Source organism: Pollachius pollachius (assembly GCF_949987615.1).
Source record: "Pollachius pollachius genome assembly, chromosome: 18".
Lineage (NCBI taxonomy): Eukaryota > Metazoa > Chordata > Actinopteri > Gadiformes > Gadidae > Pollachius > Pollachius pollachius.
In genome coordinates, this window is record NC_136951.1 from 13,003,340 (window position 1) to 13,022,796 (window position 19,457).

The window sequence follows — 19,457 nt, forward strand, 5'->3', positions numbered from 1 at the left end:
GTGTGTGGGCGGTACCGTGCTGGGGTGAGCCCTGAGCGGCGCTGGGTCCCTGCTGGTCTCTGACGACGCCTTTCAGCAACTCCACGTTGACCTTGAACTCGTCCAGCAGAGAGCGAGCCCAGCCTTCCCTCGCCTTGGTGGCCTCAGAGTAGTGCATCCAATGGAGACAGCTGTCACCTTTGGGGGGGGGGGGGACAGAGGGACAGACAGAGACAAAAGATAGGGAGTCAGAGATGCCTATCTAGAGGTAGAGGTTAGCTCTACATGTCTATGTTGAGGTAGAGGAGGGTCTAACATGGGGTAGAGGTTAGCTCTACATGTCTATGTTGAGGTAGAGGAGGGTCTAACATGGGGTAGAGGTTAGCTCTACATGTCTATGTTGAGGTAGAGGAGGGTCTAACATGGGGTAGACGTTAGCTCTACATGTCTATGTTGAGGTAGAGGAGGGTCTAACATGGGGTAGAGGTTAGCTCTACATGTCTATGTTGAGGTAGAGGAGGGTCTAACATGGGGTAGAGGTTAGCTCTACATGTCTATGTTGAGGTAGAGGAGGGTCTAACATGGGGTAGAGGTTAGCTCTACATGTCTATGTTGAGGTAGAGGAGGGTCTAACATGGGGTAGAGGTTAGCTCTACATGTCTATGTTGAGGTAGAGGAGGGTCTAACATGGGGTAGAGGTTAGCTCTACATGTCTATGTTGAGGTAGAGGAGGGTCTAACATGGGGTAGAGGTTAGCTCTACATGTCTATGTTGAGGTAGAGGAGGGTCTAACATGGGGTAGAGGTTAGCTCTACATGTCTATGTTGAGGTAGAGGAGGGTCTAACATGGGGTAGAGGTTAGCTCTACATGTCTATGTTGAGGTAGAGGAGGGTCTAACATGGGGTAGAGGTTAGCTCTACATGTCTATGTTGAGGTAGAGGAGGGTCTAACATGGGGTAGAGGTTAGCTCTACATGTCTATGTTGAGGTAGAGGAGGGTCTAACATGGGGTAGAGGTTAGCTCTACATGTCTATGTTGAGGTAGAGGAGGGTCTAACATGGGGTAGAGGTAAGCTCTACATGTCTTTGTCTATGAAGTGGTGGAGGTGAGGGTACCTGCTCGGTGAAGGGGGTAGTAATCCAGGGTGATGAGGCTGAAGGACAGCTGCATCGCTCCACCCGTGAGCCGCTTGTTGCTCACTTTACACACACACACACACACACGATTAGTGATTTATTGATTTGTATGCAGAGCGGTACATTGATAAAACGTTTACATGCAGAACAGACTTTGTTTTGGTTGAGGTGAGACTTCATGTTGACGTTCAGACCGTTTATCTAAAGTCTGATAGCAGACAGACTTCAAATGTTTATGGCCTCATATTTGTAAGCACGTAATTGGCTGACAGCGAACATAAATTCAGCCTGAACTACAAGCTAAAGCATCCTTTATGGACATTCCTAGAAAAGGTCCCTGTGCGTGATTCTAATCCACAGCTTGAGGCAGAACTTTTGCTTCACCAAAGAAGGACAGCAGGATCCGAGACCAGACTGCAGTGTGTTGATGTGTCATGGTAAGAAGCACAGACAGGAAGTTGTGTTTTAGGTCCGCTGAGACGACAGCAGCAGCATGAGGCCTGAACAACAATCAGGCCTGTCTCTCCGTGTGTGTGTGTGTGTTTTTGTGTGTGTGCGTGTTTGTGTCTGTGTGTCTGTGAGTGCTCGGTGTGCAATATGTGCGGACAAGCGCTTTGTCCTGCAGGCGACAGGATCGCAGGTGTGCAGAGAGTGAGTCTGTGTGAGTCAGTGTCAGTGTGTAATTGTGTGATTAGTGCGTGAGTGAGGCTTTGGATCCACTTGAGTGTGTTTGTTCACGTGTTTGTTAGGGGTGTAACGATACACGTATTTGTACCGAACCGTCACGGTACAGGCACTCTTGGTGGTTACAGAGGTGGACAAAAATGTGGCGTACATAGCGTTAATATGGCGACTGTAAGGGTTTGTTTTGCGATGCAGAATTTAAAACTTGACGTCGGAGTTCCCCCCGGACCGTTTCGTTTAGCCATGGTATACTACACCGACTCCGTAATCCGACTCCGTAACCACGGAGACCCCACGAGCATTCGCAGTTCTCCGTCGGGATGTCGGATACGCAATGCAATTCGGCGCCCGATCGATGTTGACTACAAACCATGTAAGTAGTGTTGTAGATAAACTTCCAAAGCTTTTCAAATCTTATTTGGTGTTTTATTGGTCCTTTATGTTCAAAGTAAACAATGTACAAAATAAATAAGGTGCAAAGTTAAACCGAAGAAGTGATTCTGGAAATGATTTTGTTAGAGGACCAATCACAGCCCGTGCCATCTCCGTTGCGTCGATGGATAGTTAAAAAGCTAGGGAGAGGGTCTCCTACAGGCTCTCTGGCTACAGAGAGGGTCTACGTACAGCACTTTAACATGCACACACATTTCAAAAGGCACCATCCAGGTGTTACTATCACCGTTACTGTGAAAAGAAAACGAGCTGTGCAAACCCAGCTCACGCCACTATTTCAACAACCCCTGTCTGGGAATTCAGAACAGGCAAATGCCATAACCAGGTCTATTGGTGTTTTCATTGCTGCTGATCTACGGCCATTCTCCGTTGTTGACAAACAAGCTTTTTTTTAATTTTCCCCTTAACTGTGAACCGTACCCTCCTGTACCGTACTGTAACTTCAAAACCAAGGTACGTACCGAACCGTGACTTTTGTGTACCGTTACACCCCTAGTGTTTGTGTGTGTGTGTCCGGGGAGTGGGTGTCATCACAGACGTGCAGGTCAGGGTGTGTGTGTTTGTGTGTGTGTGTTTGTGCGTCGCTGACCTTTGTCCGGGGAGTGGGTGTCGTCACAGATGTGCAGGTCCAGGTGTGTGATCTGCAGGTGGTGGGACGTCTCACACACGTCGTAGGCGCTGAAGAGCCGTGCCATGCTGGCCGTCTGGTCCGCCGCCGCCGAGGACGCTGCCGTCCGCACCTGCTGGGTTGGGGGCGGAGACGACCCCTTCACAGACCCACACACACACACACACACACACACACACACACACACACACACACACACACACACACACACACACACACACACACATTAAATCTGAGCATTTAAAAGCAGTTGCTTTGCTTGTTTCTGAAAGTTCTATGCACTAACATTATTCCTGCGCTTTTTAGGGTTTAACTTCATTGCAGAATGCACTCACTGTGAGTCGCCTTGGCCAACAGTGCTGCTAAATGAATGTAATGTAATGTGTTGAGCCACTTATGGGGCACGACCCACAGTTTGAAAGCAACTGATGTACAGCAATGTTCATCAAGTGTAAACCTGCAATGAATCACATTACATGCAGTACCACATCCTAGCCAGCAGGGCCTTTGAGAAGTGGTGAGCAATGGAAAGAGAGTCCCCCTGTGTATGTGGGAGCTACGTGTGAAATACACCCAGAGCCGAGAGAGGGGGAGACAGAGAGACAGAGGGGAAGGGAGGGAGGGAGACAGAGGGGAGGGAGAGAGAGAGACAGAGACGTGGCAGAGGGGAAGTGGAGCAGGGAAACTTGCAGAGAGGCGGACCACATAGTTTCCACCCACTGACTTCCAGACCATGACACAGTCATCCCGACACTGTGATGGGAACACAGGGGCTTAGAGAGGAGAGAGAGACAGAGACAGAGAGAGAGAGAGAGAGAGAGAGAGAGAGAGAGAGAGAGAGAGACAGAGAGACAGAGAGACAGAGAGACAGAGAGACGGAGAAAGAGAAAGAGAAAGAGAGACAGAGACAGAGACAGAGAGAGAGAGAGAGAGGGAGAGAGAGAGAGAGAGAGGGTAGAGAGGAGGGAGAGACAGAGGGAGAGAGGCTAAAGAGGAGGGAGAGACTAAGGAGAGAGTAGAGAGGAAGGGAGAGACAGTGGGAGAGGGTAGTGAAGAGGGAGACAGAGTGAGAGAGGGTGGAAAGGAGGGAGAGACAGAGGCTAAAGAGGAGGGAGAGATGGGAGAGACAGAGAGAGGGTAGGGACAGTGAGAGATGGTAGAGAGGAGGGAGAGACTAAGGAGAGGTTAGAGGAGGGAGAGACAGTGGGAGAGGGTAGTGAAGAGGGAGACAGAGTGGGAGAGGGTGGAAAGGAGGGAGAGACAGAAACAGAGGGTAAAGAGGAGGAGAGACGGTAGGAAGGGAGTACACATTGTGGTCGCTATTTGAGAGAGAAAGGGTTTTACACCTGAGGGTTTTCTGTGTCGTGTTACATTTGTTACACATGGTTTGAATATCATCTACCTCAGCGCTTTTATGCCAGTCTTTGTGCAATTAACTTTTTTCAGCAAGTCAAATCTGCATGATGTAACAGCAGGACTGCGGCGCGCTGAAACCAAAGCCCAGACCAGAAGTCTGCCTCCTGTCATCTGCAAGCTGGGCCAACACAGAAAACAAGGCTATGCTTACGCTAAGCCAGCAGCCCTGTTGGCTCTGACTGACAGGCCTGTGGAGCCCTCGTGCGCTCACACCTCATGTCTGCACTACAAACATATGAATGAATGAATGAATGAATGAGAGAGAGTAGCGTGTGTGTTCGCATACACACATGTACAAGAGTTGTTGTGTGCACCTATATACAAGTGTCTGTGTATGCATGCACATGTATGCTGTGTGTGTTTCTGTGTGCTCTTGTGCGTGTGTGTGTGTCTGTGCGTGTGTGTGCGCGTATGCGTGTTGCGACCTGCTCCTCGGTGGCCATGCTCCGGTGTGTGTGTGTGTGTCTGTGTGTGTGTGTGTCTGTGTGTGTGTCTGTGAGTGTCCGTGTTGCGACCTGCTCCTCGGTGGCCATGCTCCTGTGTCTGTGTGTGTCTGTGTGTGTGTGTCTGTGTGAGTATGCGTGTTGCGACCTGCTCCTCGGTGGCCATGCTCCTGTGTGTGTGTGTGTGTGTGTGTGTCTGTGTGTGTGTGTGTCTGTGAGTGTCCGTGTTGCTACCTGCTCCTCGGTGGCCATGCTCTTCCTCTGCTGGGCCGATCGCTCCATGGCCTCGCTCAGCGACTTGGCGTACTGGACCATGGCCTTGAGCTGGGAGTCGGTCAGCACCCACAGCAGGTCGTCCAGGATCAGCACCAGCTTGGAGGCCACCACGTAGCAGTCCTTCATCTGGACCACGGGGGGTAGACGGTCAATACACCACAGGGAGGGTTAGACAGTCAACAGAGCACGAGGAGGGTTAGACAGTCAACAGAGCACGAGGAGGGTTAGACAGTCAACAGAGCACAAGTAGGGTTAGACAGTAAATACACCACAAGGAGGGTTAGACAGTCAAGAGACCACAAGGAGGGTTAGACAGTAAACAGACCACGAGGAGGGTTAGACAGTCAAGAGACCACAAGGAGGGTTAGACAGTAAACAGACCACAAGGAGGGTTAGACAGTCAACAGACCACAAGGCAGGTTAGATAGTCAACAGACCACAAGGAGGGTTAGACAGTCAATAGAACAAAAGGAGGGTAAGACAGTGAACAGACCACGAGGAGGGTTAGACAGTGAACAGACCATAAGGAGGGTAAGACAGTCAATAGACCAAAAGGAGGGTTAGACAGTCAATAGACCAAAAGGAGGGTAAGACAGTCAACAGACCATGAGGAGGGTTAGACAGTCCTAAATATGATGACACTCTCTTACGAATGAGCAAGTTTGCAAATGTCCGATCTGTCCCACATTGAGGATAAAGGGGTTACGGCCTCTGAAACTGAATGTAAATGTTTTTGTTGATTCCATGGCGTGGAACCTAGATTGATCCTAGACACCTAGATTGGGGTTCCATCTTGCTTTCACCCCCTGCTCTATAATAATATATACCTACTATATTAACACTGAATCATCCCACATCAGGTATATCACTGGTCTACAAGACAACGCGTGGATGGAAGAGGCTTTGTAGACAAAACACTGGTTGCCATGGCGTACGTTAGGATCCTGATAAGGGCTGAAACTGGCCCTGCCTGAGGCATTTGTGTGCTCACACCACTCTCCTAATCACATCTGTACATCCACCCTTAATCCCAGCCTGAGTCTCCAAGGGATACGCAGGCCCAGAGTTCCGGACCACACCCTGAGCTCTGAAACACAACAGATTCCCAAACACAGAGGAAGATGAACTAGAAGGCACACTGCTGTTTTCAAAAATAGCAGAGTGCTGCTTTTTTGTCTGCAACATGACGTCACAGGTCCAGCTTGTCCTTTTTGCTTCACACGTTTGCGGAAACCGAGTTTTGGTCGCACAACGCACTCTTCTTCAGAACAGTCATAGGAAGCAGAACTCAACAGGAAGTCCGTTTGATTCCCCTCTGAGCTCACTGTTGGCTCGTTTAACCACTCACAGGGAGGGCTGTCCACCTGGGACAACCCCCCAGTACACTGTCCTTTAGATCCATGATGGAGGGCAAGCCCCTCACTGAGTCATTTAGCCTCTTATGAACCTGGTTCTGAGGGCTGTGAGGGTTGACCAATGAGGGACAAGCATAGAGCTTTATGAGAGCCAAGGGCCCATCCTAGCATGCATGCGCGTGTGTGTGTGCGTGCGTGCGTGCGTGCTGACCCGTCTCTTGAGGGTCACTCTGATCTTGGACTGGTTGGTGATGAGCCTGATGGGCGCGCTCAGCATCTCGTGCTCGGCGCTCTGGATGGCGTCCGCCTCGATGCGGATCATCTGCCAGCTGATCTCCTTGAAGGTCAGGATCTGGGGGACAGACGCTCTTTAGGTCCTGCAGGATCCACACTGCTCTGTTCATGGACTAAAGATCCATGGAGAGTCCTTCTAAAAGTTGGCGCGCTAACGAATCTAATGAGTGTTTCAGCTGAGTAACATATAGTGTGTGTTGTGTTGTGTGAGGGGGGCTGTGCTGTGTTGTGTGAGGGGGACTGTGTTGTGTTTTGAGACCTCTGACCTCGCCCCACTGGGGGTCGGTGCTGTGTTAGTGTGCTATGTGACGCGGAACTGGGGGTCGGTGCTGTGTTAGTGTGCTATGTGACGCGGAACTGGGGGTCTGTGTTGTGTTCGTTTGTAGTGTGAGGTGATCTGACATCGCCCCACTGGGGGGTCGGTGCTGTGTTAGCGTGTTTTATTGCGGTGTGTGACCCCTGACCTCGCCAGGCTGCGGGTCGGTGATGTGCTAGTGTGTTATGTGGCGGGGTTACTGGGGGTCGGTGATGTGCTAGAGTGTTAGTGTGTTTTGTTGTGGTGTGTGACCTCTGACCTCGCCCCGCTGGGGGTCGGTGATGCGGGTGAAGCGCAGGTCGCTCAGGCTCCAGGAGGTGTTGACGCTGTACACCTGCAGCTGGGACAGCTCGAAGGAGGCGTTGAAGGCCTTGGCGCTGATCCGCACCACGATGGAGTTGATGGAGAGAGACATGCCCTCCACCACCTTCTCCGCAAAGCCGTACTCACTAGGGGGGAAGGGAGAGAGGTTTACCACACATCACCTTACAGATCTCTCTCCCCCTCCTCGCTAAGGGGGGAAGGGAGAGAGGTTTACCACACATCACCTTACAGATCTCTCTCCCCCTCCTCACTAGGGGGGAAGGGAGAGAGGTTTACCACACATCACCTTACAGATCTCTCTCCCCCTCCTCACTAAGGGGGGAAGGGAGAGAGGTTTACCACACATCACCTTACAGATCTCTCTCCCCCTCCTCACTAGGGGGGAAGGGAGAGAGGTTTACCACACATCACCTTACAGATCTCTCTCCCCCTCCTCACTAAGGGGGGAAGGGAGAGAGGTTTACCACACATCACCTTACAGATCTCTCTCCCCCTCCTCACTAAGGGGGGAAGGGAGAGAGGTTTACCACACATCACCTTACAGATCTCTCTCCCCCTCCTCACTAAGGGGGGAAGGGAGAGAGGTTTACCACACATCACCTTACAGATCTCTCTCCCCCTCCTCACTAAGGGGGGAGAGGTTCATAAGGGGTGTGATCGATGATGACCGCTTAAGTTTAGATTGTCAATATAAGCACCCTATGTCAATAAAGCTCTTTGAATTTATTTAAGAGAGACAGACCAGGGACAGACAGACAGACCAGGGAGAGACAGACAAACAGATAGCGATCTTTCTTTTTTTTTTATTGATGTTATTTTTATCTGGGAGACTTTTTTTAATTGCTTTAACAATGTTATTGTTTATTTTCCATTAAAAAAAAAGTTTTTTTTCAATTTGATTCAACAGAGAGATTGAGAGAGAGCCAAAGACTGACAGACAGACAGACAGATAGATAGAGACAGACCGGAAAGAGACACAGACACACAGACAAAGACAAGACACAGATAAACAGTCAGACAGGCCGACAGACCGATAGAGATAGAGACAGATATCAACCTCAAACCAAGACTTTATAAGTAAAACTATCTATTTTTTTTCTATTGAATCTGCCCATTCGACATGTCCAAGGCTCACCTCTGGCCGGAGGCGGTTGCTATGGGCGATGGTCCGTTGGGTGGGCGTGGCTCATCGCAGGTACTCATCTCCATCACCACCTTGTCCAGAGTCTAGACGCCGAGGGAGAGTGGCACAGTAACGTTAGGTTGGCATGGGTGGGACCGCCTCAGGTGAACTATCTCTGAGTCACTGAGCTCCTGCCCAGCTCTTGTGAGGCAGCGACCGCTATCAGCAACCAACAACTTAATGGACATAATATTATACAGAAGAACCAGCCCTTGGCAAACAACTGCATCCACCTTTCACTCACTTCCACTGTTCAAACACGGGCAGCACGGCATTGTGCTTGATCCGTATCGCAGAAAACACAACAGCCATCAGCCCAGTCAATGCATCCGATACAGATAACAATAGCAAAGTGTTGCCTGAGCAATGAATACAATGTCTGCGCCAGACACGGTATATGTGCTATCGCTTTCTGTTTCGCTTGCCGTTATCGCGCCCTAACGTTCTCATTATCGCCTTTCTTTTGAGGAGGGAAGGCGGCGGTGCTGGAAGTGGTCTTACGCAACAGCGAGAAGCGGGGATAAATACGAGCTGCACTGGGGCCGGGAGACGAGAGCAAAGCAAGGAACTGGGAGAGCACACTGGAACCAGTCCGCTGAAGACCACACCAAGACCCAGCCGAAGACCAGACCACGACCCACCTGAAGACGAAACTAAAAACGCCTCCACCTCAAGACCAGACCAAGGTGCCGAGACCACAGCGACCCGGGGAGAAGATCCAACGGACGTCCGGCAGAGAACCATGGAGCGTGCCTTCCTCCTCCTGGCGGTCTTCGCCGCCGGGGGCCTGTGCGATGAAAACGGCACGTCCTGGGGCCGCGGCGCCAGCCTGGCCGTCTGCCAGCCTGACAGCTGCGCCCTGATCAGCGAGCTGTCCGCCCTGCGCGAGCGGATGGACAGCGTGGTCCGCATGCAGGACGGCCTGCTGGACACCGTGCGCACACTGGTGAAGGGGGCGGCCGCCAGCCGGGCCCAGCAGGAGGTCAGCAGCCGCGAGACGCTGGAGCTCCGCAAGCTGAACCAGGAGCAGGGCCAGGAGCTCAAGACCATGCGGGCCAGCATGACGTCGGCGGCGCCCCGCGTGGCCTTCTCGGCGGCGCTGGGCGACTCGGTGGGCCCGTTCGACCACGACACCACGCTCAAGTACCAGCGCATCCTCGCCAACATGGGCAGCGGCTACAACCCGGCCACGGGCTCCTTCACCGCCACGGTGCGCGGCGTGTACTACTTCAGCTACACCATGTACAACAACAACTCGGGCCAGCCCAGCTCGGTGGTGTCCATGATGATGAACAGCCAGAGGATGGTGTCCACCTGGGACACCGAGGGCGACGACAGCCATGACAGCGCCACCAACGCCGCCGTGGTGCAGCTGGAGGCCGGGGACAGCGTATATATCCTGCTGTACGCCAACCGCATGCTCTACGACGACGGCTACTACTACAACACCTTCAGCGGCTTCTTGCTCTTCCCCATGTGAGGCCCCGGCGGCCGTCTGGTGAGGTTTGAGGGCGGGGCCAGTGGGATTGGCAGGACTTGATGTTGATTGGTTGAAAGCAGGGGTTGGCTGGATTCGATTGTTGTTTAGACAGAAATATATATTTTTATAGGTTTGATAATGATTATTTTCCTGCCTCTTCCTGATCCTTTAATACAAATAAAAGAATATCTAATATATGAGATTAACACTGTGTGATGGTGTGAGTTCTTTACAGAGCGAGAGAGCGACAGCGTCAGAGAGAGAGAGAGAGAGATCAAGACAGAGACAGAGCGAGAGAGAGAGACACATACAGACAGACAGACAGACAGACAGACAGACAGACAGACAGACAGACAGACAGACAGACAGACAGACAGACAGCTTACCAGCGAGATGGGGTGGGTCTTGAGTTTGGTCCATGGTATCTGTCAGAGAGACGACAGAAAAGGAAAGACACATTCAGCTGCTGTCGTATTTTAAACCACTCTTACACAGACGGATGGGCCCTTATAACCACCTCCACAGATTGTGTGGCTTCATCAGTTAACAAGGTAAACACCTTGTGGTCGACCGACCGGCCACACAGCAGATAGGAGCATGTTATTATTAACACAGACATGAATGTGTTCTGGTGTTTGCACCTTTAGGTTGTCGTTAGTCAAACAAGCAAGTTGTTTTAGTTATATGTTTTAATATTTTGAGACACCTAAAAAACTGTTCACTGTATGACACTGTAAAAAACTGTGTCATTCACTTTCATTTTAGAACATTGAAAACAGAAGAGGCAAATCTTTTGGGGTTTTAGCTGATTAGATCAGATGTATGTTAAACAGAATGGCAGCAACAGACGTCCTAGAGCTCACACCCACAGACACACATACAGACATACATAAACACACACACAAACAGACCCACAGAGAGAAGAACACGCCATCTCAGGATGTGCTACTGCACTCAGTTATTACTGGTGGTGGTGAGACAGGTGGTGGTGTATGCAGCTCTGCTCACTGGACTTGAATTCCTAATTGCTTGTTATAAATCACTGCGTAAGATGTTTTACATCCATCCCATAAATAACAATGACGAAAAGTTGTGTTCAAATTGTATATATATATTTTTGGGTGATAGCTATAAATGTTGTACGTTGTAGTTCTGCTGAGCTGGGCAATGCCACGGCAATCGGGATGAAAAAAAAACACACACACAGTCACCACCACACACCGAGGGTGTGTGTATGTTGACCAAAGCTGTGGTCATCTGGCATTGAGTTAGGGAATGAGTGATAGTGAGTGCGAGAGTGAGTAATTGTATTTGACAGGTAATATTTTTGTGCAAACACATTAAAGACGTGCTACGAGCAGGTGAACTCTTGATCTTCCTCGTGTGGCTACTAGCCAGACTCTAATCCACACTGCTGTTGAATCTCTGAGGTCATTCCTCATCTCTCTGAAGGTCATATGTGTACATTTTAGGACATAAATACATCAAGTAGGCTTCATCTCATTATCAAAATTCTCACCGATAAAACATAGGAGTGAGAGAGTGAATGAGTGAGTGAGTTTGTGAGTGACTGAGCGAGAGCTAGATGTAAGTGAGTGAGTGAGAGACAGCTAGGTGTGTGTGTGTGTGTGTGTGTGTGTGTGTGTGTGTGTGTGTGTGTGTGTGTGTGTGTGTGTGTGTGTGTGTGTGTGTGTGTGTCTGTGACTGAGTGAGTGACTGAGAGACAGAGCTAGGTGTGAGTGAGTGAGTGAGTGAGTGAATGGTGAGTGAGTGAGTGAAAGCTAGGTCTGATTGTGTGAGTGAGGGATTGAGAGCTAGGTGTGTGTATGCGTGCGTTACCCTGATGGTGGCCTTGTTGTGAGCGTGTCTGTGTGCGTTACCCTGATGGTGGCCTTGTTGCAGCCCACCCGGTTGATGGCCAGCCAGGTGGGCAGGTCCAGCAGGCTCTGCAGAACCTCCTCATCCAGCTCCAGGTTGGTCAGCTGCCCCTCCCCCTTCAGCGTGCTCAGGTTGATCTTGTCTGGGGACAGGTTCTTAGCAAACCTACCGACACACACACACACACACAGCATTAGAGGGGTCTGGAGACACACACAGACACACACCTTTAGGGGTAGTCTGGATAGATTACATATTATATTAGATACAGAAGCGACCGTCAACTTGTTGATAAAGATGTGATGGAATTCATGGGGGTGGGAGGAGAGAGTTAAAGGCTGGGGTTGGGATGCAAAACCGTGTTACAAGACCATGCAGAACAAAGTGTGTGTGTGCGTGTGTGTGCGCGCGCGCGCGGGGGTCAGGGTCTGGTTGATTATTTAGTTAATTGTTAGCAGCGATTGCTCATATCTCCAAATTCCTTGCCAAACTAGGGCCTCTCTACAGAGGGCAATGTTATAAACACACCATTATTAGTATTAGTAGAACTCCTTTGGGAATCTAGATTTTGTCATTGTCACTTTGATAGTTTATCTTATATAACATTTTCGCCCCTTGGGCTTCTGAAAATGTAACATTGTGTTATTTATCTTTCAGTTCAGTTTGCTCAAACAAAGTCAGTCCACTTGGCTGCACCATCGACTGTGGTAACTTGTGATTGTCGTGTGCCAATTACCATAGAACACACACACACACCCTAAAGACGAGCAAACATTCTAGCTCATGGGAGTATACAGTATACATTAATTAGAGGGCAGAATACGTTTTAAATCATTGAAAGTTATTTATCAAGCTCTTTGTTTCTTCTGATGTTATCAACACATCAGTTAGGATGTGTTGTTGTCAACATGGACTTAAACTTTACAATCCAAACACTTAAACCATTAGTATGTTACGATGACTTCACTATACATATAGTTTCTAAGAAGCGGGCACACACACACACACACACACACACACACACACACACACACACACACACACACACACACACACACACACACACACACACACACACACACACACACACACACACACACACGGGGGGGGGGGGGGGGGGGGGGGGCCAAGTGTGTGCCCTAGCCTTGTGACCAGTTAAATATTCATCCCACTCCACTGATCAAATATCCACCTTGCGAGCCAGCAACACATCGTCATCTCGCTCCCTCTCTCTCCTCTCAACCCTGACGTCACTCACTAACCCTGCTGAAGACCAGGCTGCAGAACCAGAGGCCTGAAGAGACCAGAGGAGGCGTACAGAGACGGAGTGAGATGGACCAAAGCAGAGAGAGAGACAAACAAAGAAGTAGACAGCGTCCGAGAGGGAGAGAGTCAGAGAGAGGAGGAAGTGTTGCGAGGGCCTTTCTGTGGTGCAGGAATATTTCACTTTTCTAAATCAGGAGCAACGCGGAGGGGGCTGGGCTATTACAACATGTTACTCTCCTGCAGGCTCTAACCAACACCCACAAACCAACAGTGCAGCAATCCGCCCCTCATCTCCGTCCCAGCTGCCCGCGGATGGAGGGGGTTTCGGGGAAGCAGAGAGAACAGTGATCCCGTGAGGCCCAGAAAGGAGACGATTTTGCCCCTCGGAGCGGCCTTCAGCTTGACCCTGGGTAATGGAACACTTCCTAAAAGGCATCTAGTGTGTTCAGAGAGTGCACTAGATGCCTTTTAGGAAGTGTTATAATAAAACAAATATGCAACCAAACCCCCCCTGGCTTCCTGAAAGCGGCCCCTTGCAGAAACATGATAAGAGCGGGGACGTGAATCAGCTCCACAAAGAGTACTCGTTTCTTGGAGTGGATTAATAAAAACTTTAAACTGAAGGGCTGTCCCACATCAAAGTAAACATAATGACCCATTGGTCAGCACTGTCAGCCATGATCCTCTTCCTTTGTGGAGACCTGTAGAGACCAACTGCACACCCTGATGGGTTCAAGGCCCTGCTCATCCTCAAGGCCCTGCTCACCCTGATGGGTTCAAGGCCCTGCTCACCCTGATGGGTTCAAGGCCCTGCTCACCCTGATGGGTTCAAGGCCCTGCTCCCCCAGATGGGTTCAAGGCCCTGGTCACCCTGATAGGTTCAAGGCCCTGCTCAACCTGATGGGTTCAAGGCCCTGCTCACCCTGATGGGTTCAAGGCCCTGCACAACCTGATGGGTTCAAGGCCCTGCTCCCCCTGATGGGTTCAAGGCCCTGCTCACCCTGATGGGTTCAAGGCCCTGCTCAACCTGATGGGTTCAAGGCCCTGCTCACCCTGATGGGTTCAAGGCCCTGCTCACCCTGATGGGTTCAAGGCCCTGCTCAACCTGATGGGGTCAAGTCCTGATGGGGTGAAGTCCTCCTCTTCCATCCCTCTCACAGCAGGGTAAAAACACCTTACTCCAGACAAACTGAGGTTAAAGGTTAAGACCACTCACTTCTGCGGGGGCAGTTATGGCTGAGGGACGGCCGTTTGTAACTGGATGAGGGGAGCGGGGTACTAGGGGGTAACAAGGTTCTTGAGTCACAGCCTGGAGGTTCTGGTTTTGAGTCCAGGTAGCCGAGGCTCACATCAAGGCTGCTCCTTGATTGAGTGTAGGCTGTCTGAGTTAACGAGGAAGGTGCTTTGGAGGAATGGATCTGATGAACATAATTCAGCCATAAAATGAAGGACATTTCTGAATGGTGTGTGAGTGATCTGCTAGCATGAGCAGAATCCACAGGGGCTGATTGGACTAAATAGAGACAATACTCCTGGTAGCCACCAAGCTGTGGAACAATGATGTCACTTCCTCTCAACCCCTCGTCCCAGTCCTCTCAACTGGCCTGTCCAACACACACAGAGAGCCCATAAACTCTGTTCACCTACGACTGCTTGATCACAATCAAAGACTGGATCTGGATTTAGTCATTAAGCAGTAAAAAACGTGGAACCAACAGACCCTGGACCCTTTAGCAATAATAAGGGTGTGACGCTACACGTATTCGTCCCGCAGCGTTTCCGTACAGGACTTTGGGTTGTTACAGACGTGTTCCGATACGAGAGGAAACGGCAGGTTTTAGGAACACAGGCTACCTCAAATCCCACACCAACAAACTAGTGCCAGCAAATTCTGAGATTGTGTTTCATTTGCAACATGTCCAACGAGTTGACTCATCTGAACCGGCCCAACATGATTATCCCCGCCAGCCGATGATGACAAAGTGTTTACACATTAAGAGACAGGTGTGCGTTCTGCTTGGTGCTGAGCTGTCATCTCTCATGGAGTTCTTCACCGAACGCTGCTTGTGTTGTTCTGAATCAGAGCAGCTGGTTGTCCTCAGCTGAACAGCAGGATCCTTCACTGGATGTGCTGCAGGATGTGAGCTCTCTGTGATTCTGTGTTTATCAGTTCCGATGTGGATGACATGGGAAAGACTTTCAGTTTTGCTGAGACATGAACAAGAAAAGGTGAAACAATATCTTAGCAGGCCTACAAGGTAGAGCTGTTAATGGTGAACTTTAAACAATGTGGAATGGTGAAGTTATTAAAAACATATATATTGGAGAAATTATTAGTTTGCACTATAATTCTCATGTATTTTATATTATGCAATTTAATTCATTTTAATTTAAGGAATTGTATAAAAACTATTGTAAACTATTGGTGGTGCTGAAAATTGACCCGACTTTCAAACCCAGGTTGTGTACCTAGCGGTGAAGTCAAACCAAGTTGTGTACCTAACGGTGAAGTCACACCAAGTTGTGTACGTAACGGTGAAGTCAAACCAAGGTGTTTGCCTAGCGGTGAAGTCAAACCAAGGTGTTTACCTAGCAATGATTCTCAAGGCCCTGGTGGGAGGTCAACTCCCCCAGTATGTGATGTGACGTTCATAAAAAGGCAGTGAGGCATGTGTCCATCGTCTGCACATCCTTTTACTTTCCAATTACTTTTGTGTTCCAGTTCTAGAGATCGGGTTTGGTTCAAGAAGAGACAGCGTTCTCCAGAGGGGGAAACAATCTTGATCGTTTTATTTTTATAGTATGGTGGGACGGGAATTACTGTGATTTCAATGTCAAGAGATATAGAACCATTTTTACACCAGACTTGCATGCAACAAACACAAACACATGCAGAAGTGCTTATGCGTGCGGTCTAAACACACAATGTGTTGAAGTGAAGCAAGCTTGAATCTACGCCAAGAAGGAACAGAAACACTGGAATATTTATGAGGACGAAGCTTAGAAAGGTTAGGCACACACACACACACACACACACACACACACACACACACACACACACACACACACACACACACACACACACACACACACACACACACACACACACACACACACACACACGTTTGATTCCAATGTAAGTTAGGAACATCACATTACATTGACTGATAGACCTCACTACAATGATATTCATAACAGGCTCCTCCTCCCATCTCCACTAGCCAATCGGAGAGAGGCCAGTTCTGCTCGCAGCTGGGCTCAGAGAGCTCCTGGTATATAAGAGAGGCTTCATTCAGAGCAACAGAGGGTCGTTAGTGCTGCTGCGTTCAACCAATGAAAGGAGTCACCGGTGCAGCATTCAACCAATGAAAGGGTGTTGACGGAGTCACCGGTGTCGTCTTCAACCATTGAAAAGAAAGCAACTGAGTCATCCTCTGACTGCACAGAGAAGAGGCCAACATGCTGCTGATGACTCGTGTCGTACAGGAATGGGACTCATGACACCAAACATCCCGACGGCGTCCCATTCAGCTGTAGAGATCCACAGCCTTAATCAATAGCTGCAGTAATCGCATCTCCATCAGTCACACAGCATCCATCTCTCTCTGAATGAACATCAGCTCAGTAAGCCCCTCCCCAAGGCCTTGGATCAGCGGAGCGTCAAGCTGCTGCTGGTCTTTCATCTTGTCAGAGAGTGTATGAGAGAGAGAAGATTAGAAGTGTGCTTCAGGTTTTGGTCCTGTCCATCTACACCCTGGTTTATCTTGGGAAGACCCCACAGGTCCTACCAAACATGGCTGGTTTCAGATGATGCGCTCAGTCAGATGTACCCATCACACTAGCTCCACCTCCACCATGGTGATCCGCTGACCTCGACCCTGGTGACCCGCTGACCTCGACCCTGGTGACCTGCTGACCTCAACCCATGGTGACCTGCTGACCGACAGGCAGATCGTGATCAGACATAAAACGGACTCAGAGAAAAGGTTGAACCAGGGAAATTTGAAATGTTGCATTCCAACAATGTAGAGAGGAAGAGGTCTCAGCTTTGAGGTCCAGACTGCTTGTGTGATGAAGAGCTTGGCCAGGGTGTTTAAGAGCTAGCCTAGCGTGATGTGTGGCAGTTAGCTGTAGAGGAAGCAGCTAAGGCCTGTTTGTGGACCTAGCCCCAACCCCACACCGTCTGCCACTTAATCAGAGCGCTGTCCAATTAATGTGTCCATCTACATAATAAACTACACACCTACTGGTCAGCAAGCTCTTCTGGGTCCTTGGGATGGAACTATACACCTATGGGTTACTAAGTTCTCCTGGGCCCTAGGGATGGAACTACACACCTTCTGGTTAGTAAGCTCCCCTGTAGCTAGGGATGGAACTACAAACCTACTGGTTGTAAAGTTCCCCTGGGCCCTAGGGATGGAACATGTTCCGCCATGTTCCTTCTTCATGTTCCTCTATGACCTCCTTGACCTCCAGTGTTGACAAACCAAATATGGCTGCCCGCTCCAGCTCAGCCCATACGCTGCTTTACCTCAACGCTGTTCTCCATCAACACTGTCTCAATTTAACAATGTTGGACCCCGAGGAAGCAAACCCCTCTCTGGCTATCGGTGTTCTACTCCTGGGTGGAAAGGACACAGTATGATCCCCAATATTTGCAGGGAACCTGAAGGCCTGTTCACCTCGACGCTGAACCTCAACCTGTTCTTCAGGACATGGATCTGAACCCACTGAGGTCAAAGGTCATGAAACGCGGCCTAATAAACCGAAAATAGTCGACCGCAGAAGGAAGATGTTGTGGGATCTCTGAAGCACTAACAATGGCCGTTCGTTGTCACTCTCACCCTGACCCTGATGAAACCTGTTCGTCACCGGCCAGAACCAGCCGAGATTCGTCAGCTGCCACACCAGCCAGCCAATGACTATCAATGAATCAGATCTGATAACACGCTTCTGGTATATGAGCTCAGCCTCAATACACAACATAGGGGACGAAATAGATATAAAGCAGTGTTTGTGGACATTATGAATGCATGCTATTAGTTCTGTCTATTCTAATTCTGTGTGCTAAATGCATAAGGTAGTCATTGTACGAACAATTACAATTCTAGTCTCATTCAACAATGACAATGGCTTTCTATGAATTAGGCTACTACTTGCAATCAGGAATATATCAAATAATCAGAAATGTTTCTAAAAACATGTCCTGACTGAAGTACACTATGCAACGTTTGCCAACGTTTGTAACTACTGGTCAAAATAATAAAGGCTTAATATGAAACAGGGAACGAGAAAGTACTGCTTGGGTCTGACAGGGAAGAAGGGCATCATAAGGCATAATACTAGAAGAGTCTTGTGAGGTTAACCAAATACAACCAAGCTATGCTATGTTATGACCCCATGCTGTGACATGTGGTGGATGAGGAAGACACATGCTGGGCTGAGTGTCCAGGATTAGTCCAGTCTGTGAGGACTTAAACCAGGGGGAGAGGTTATCCCTCACTAGAGAGAGGTTAGCCCTCACTAGAATGAGGTTAGCCCTCACTTTGGGGAGAGGTTAGCCCTCACTTGGGGGAGAGGTTAGCCCTCACTAGAGAGAGGTTAGCCCTCACTAGAGAGAGATTAGCCCTCACTAGAGGTTAGCCCTCACTTTGGGGAGAGGTTAGCCCTCACTTTGGGGAGAGGTTAGCCCTCACTTTGGGGAGAGGTTAGCCCTCACTAGAGAGAGGTTAGCCCTCACTAGAGAGAGAGGTTAGCCCTCACTAGGGGGAAGTTAGCAGGTTAGCTCCTGAAGTTAGCAGGTTAGCGCTTGTCTTAAGCTCGTCGATGCGAGAGAAAAACATGAAATATGTACAAGGTGGCCCGTAGCCGACCAGGGCTATGGGTTTGCCCGGGTTAGGAGATAACCCAGGTTAGGAGATAGCCCGTGACAGCCCGCGTCACCTGGGGGGACAGGGTGAACACTGACCTGGAGAGATGCTTCAGGATCTGCTTCTTGATCAGCCCGGCCATGACAGACACTAGCGGTTCAGACTGACAGCTAGCCGCTAGCTGCTAGCTCGATGCTAGCCGTTCTCCACCGGCGGGTTTATTACGACACCTCCACCCTCATCCTCCGGTCCATCTTCATCCTGGTGGCCGTGATGCTAGGGTCTTGAGGAGTTCCTTCGCACCGCAAAGTAAATAGGCGGAATCCAGGTCCCAGAGAGAGATAGAGAGGTACCTAGCTAGTCCCGGGCATCACTAAGACCGTTAATGTGGAGCTCTGACCGTCAGATGGTACGAACACAACACCTGGCAGCGGGAGGAGCCGTGTCACGGCGAGGGGCGGGGACAGAACGCGGT

General features: G+C 49.8%; 1 protein-coding gene across 2 annotated transcripts in view; it reads right to left on the bottom strand.

The window, feature by feature from the left end:
* Nucleotides 1–19,372, bottom strand: part of bltp3b (bridge-like lipid transfer protein family member 3B) — a 32,904-nt gene extending 13,532 nt beyond the window's left edge. For both annotated transcript variants that reach the window (XM_079755348.1, XM_079755347.1), the window contains exons 1-10: nt 19,081–19,372; nt 11,849–12,011; nt 10,355–10,393; nt 8,441–8,532; nt 7,241–7,430; nt 6,583–6,723; nt 4,975–5,142; nt 2,843–3,020; nt 1,096–1,179; nt 16–177 (exon numbers count right to left, since the gene is read on the bottom strand). In XM_079755348.1, the coding sequence (XP_079611474.1) occupies nt 16–177; nt 1,096–1,179; nt 2,843–3,020; nt 4,975–5,142; nt 6,583–6,723; nt 7,241–7,430; nt 8,441–8,532; nt 10,355–10,393; nt 11,849–12,011; nt 19,081–19,124 (1,261 nt within the window). In that variant the 5' untranslated portion in view covers nt 19,125–19,372. The remainder of the gene's footprint in view (nt 1–15; nt 178–1,095; nt 1,180–2,842; nt 3,021–4,974; nt 5,143–6,582; nt 6,724–7,240; nt 7,431–8,440; nt 8,533–10,354; nt 10,394–11,848; nt 12,012–19,080) is intronic.
* Nucleotides 19,373–19,457: the final 85 nt, after the last annotated feature.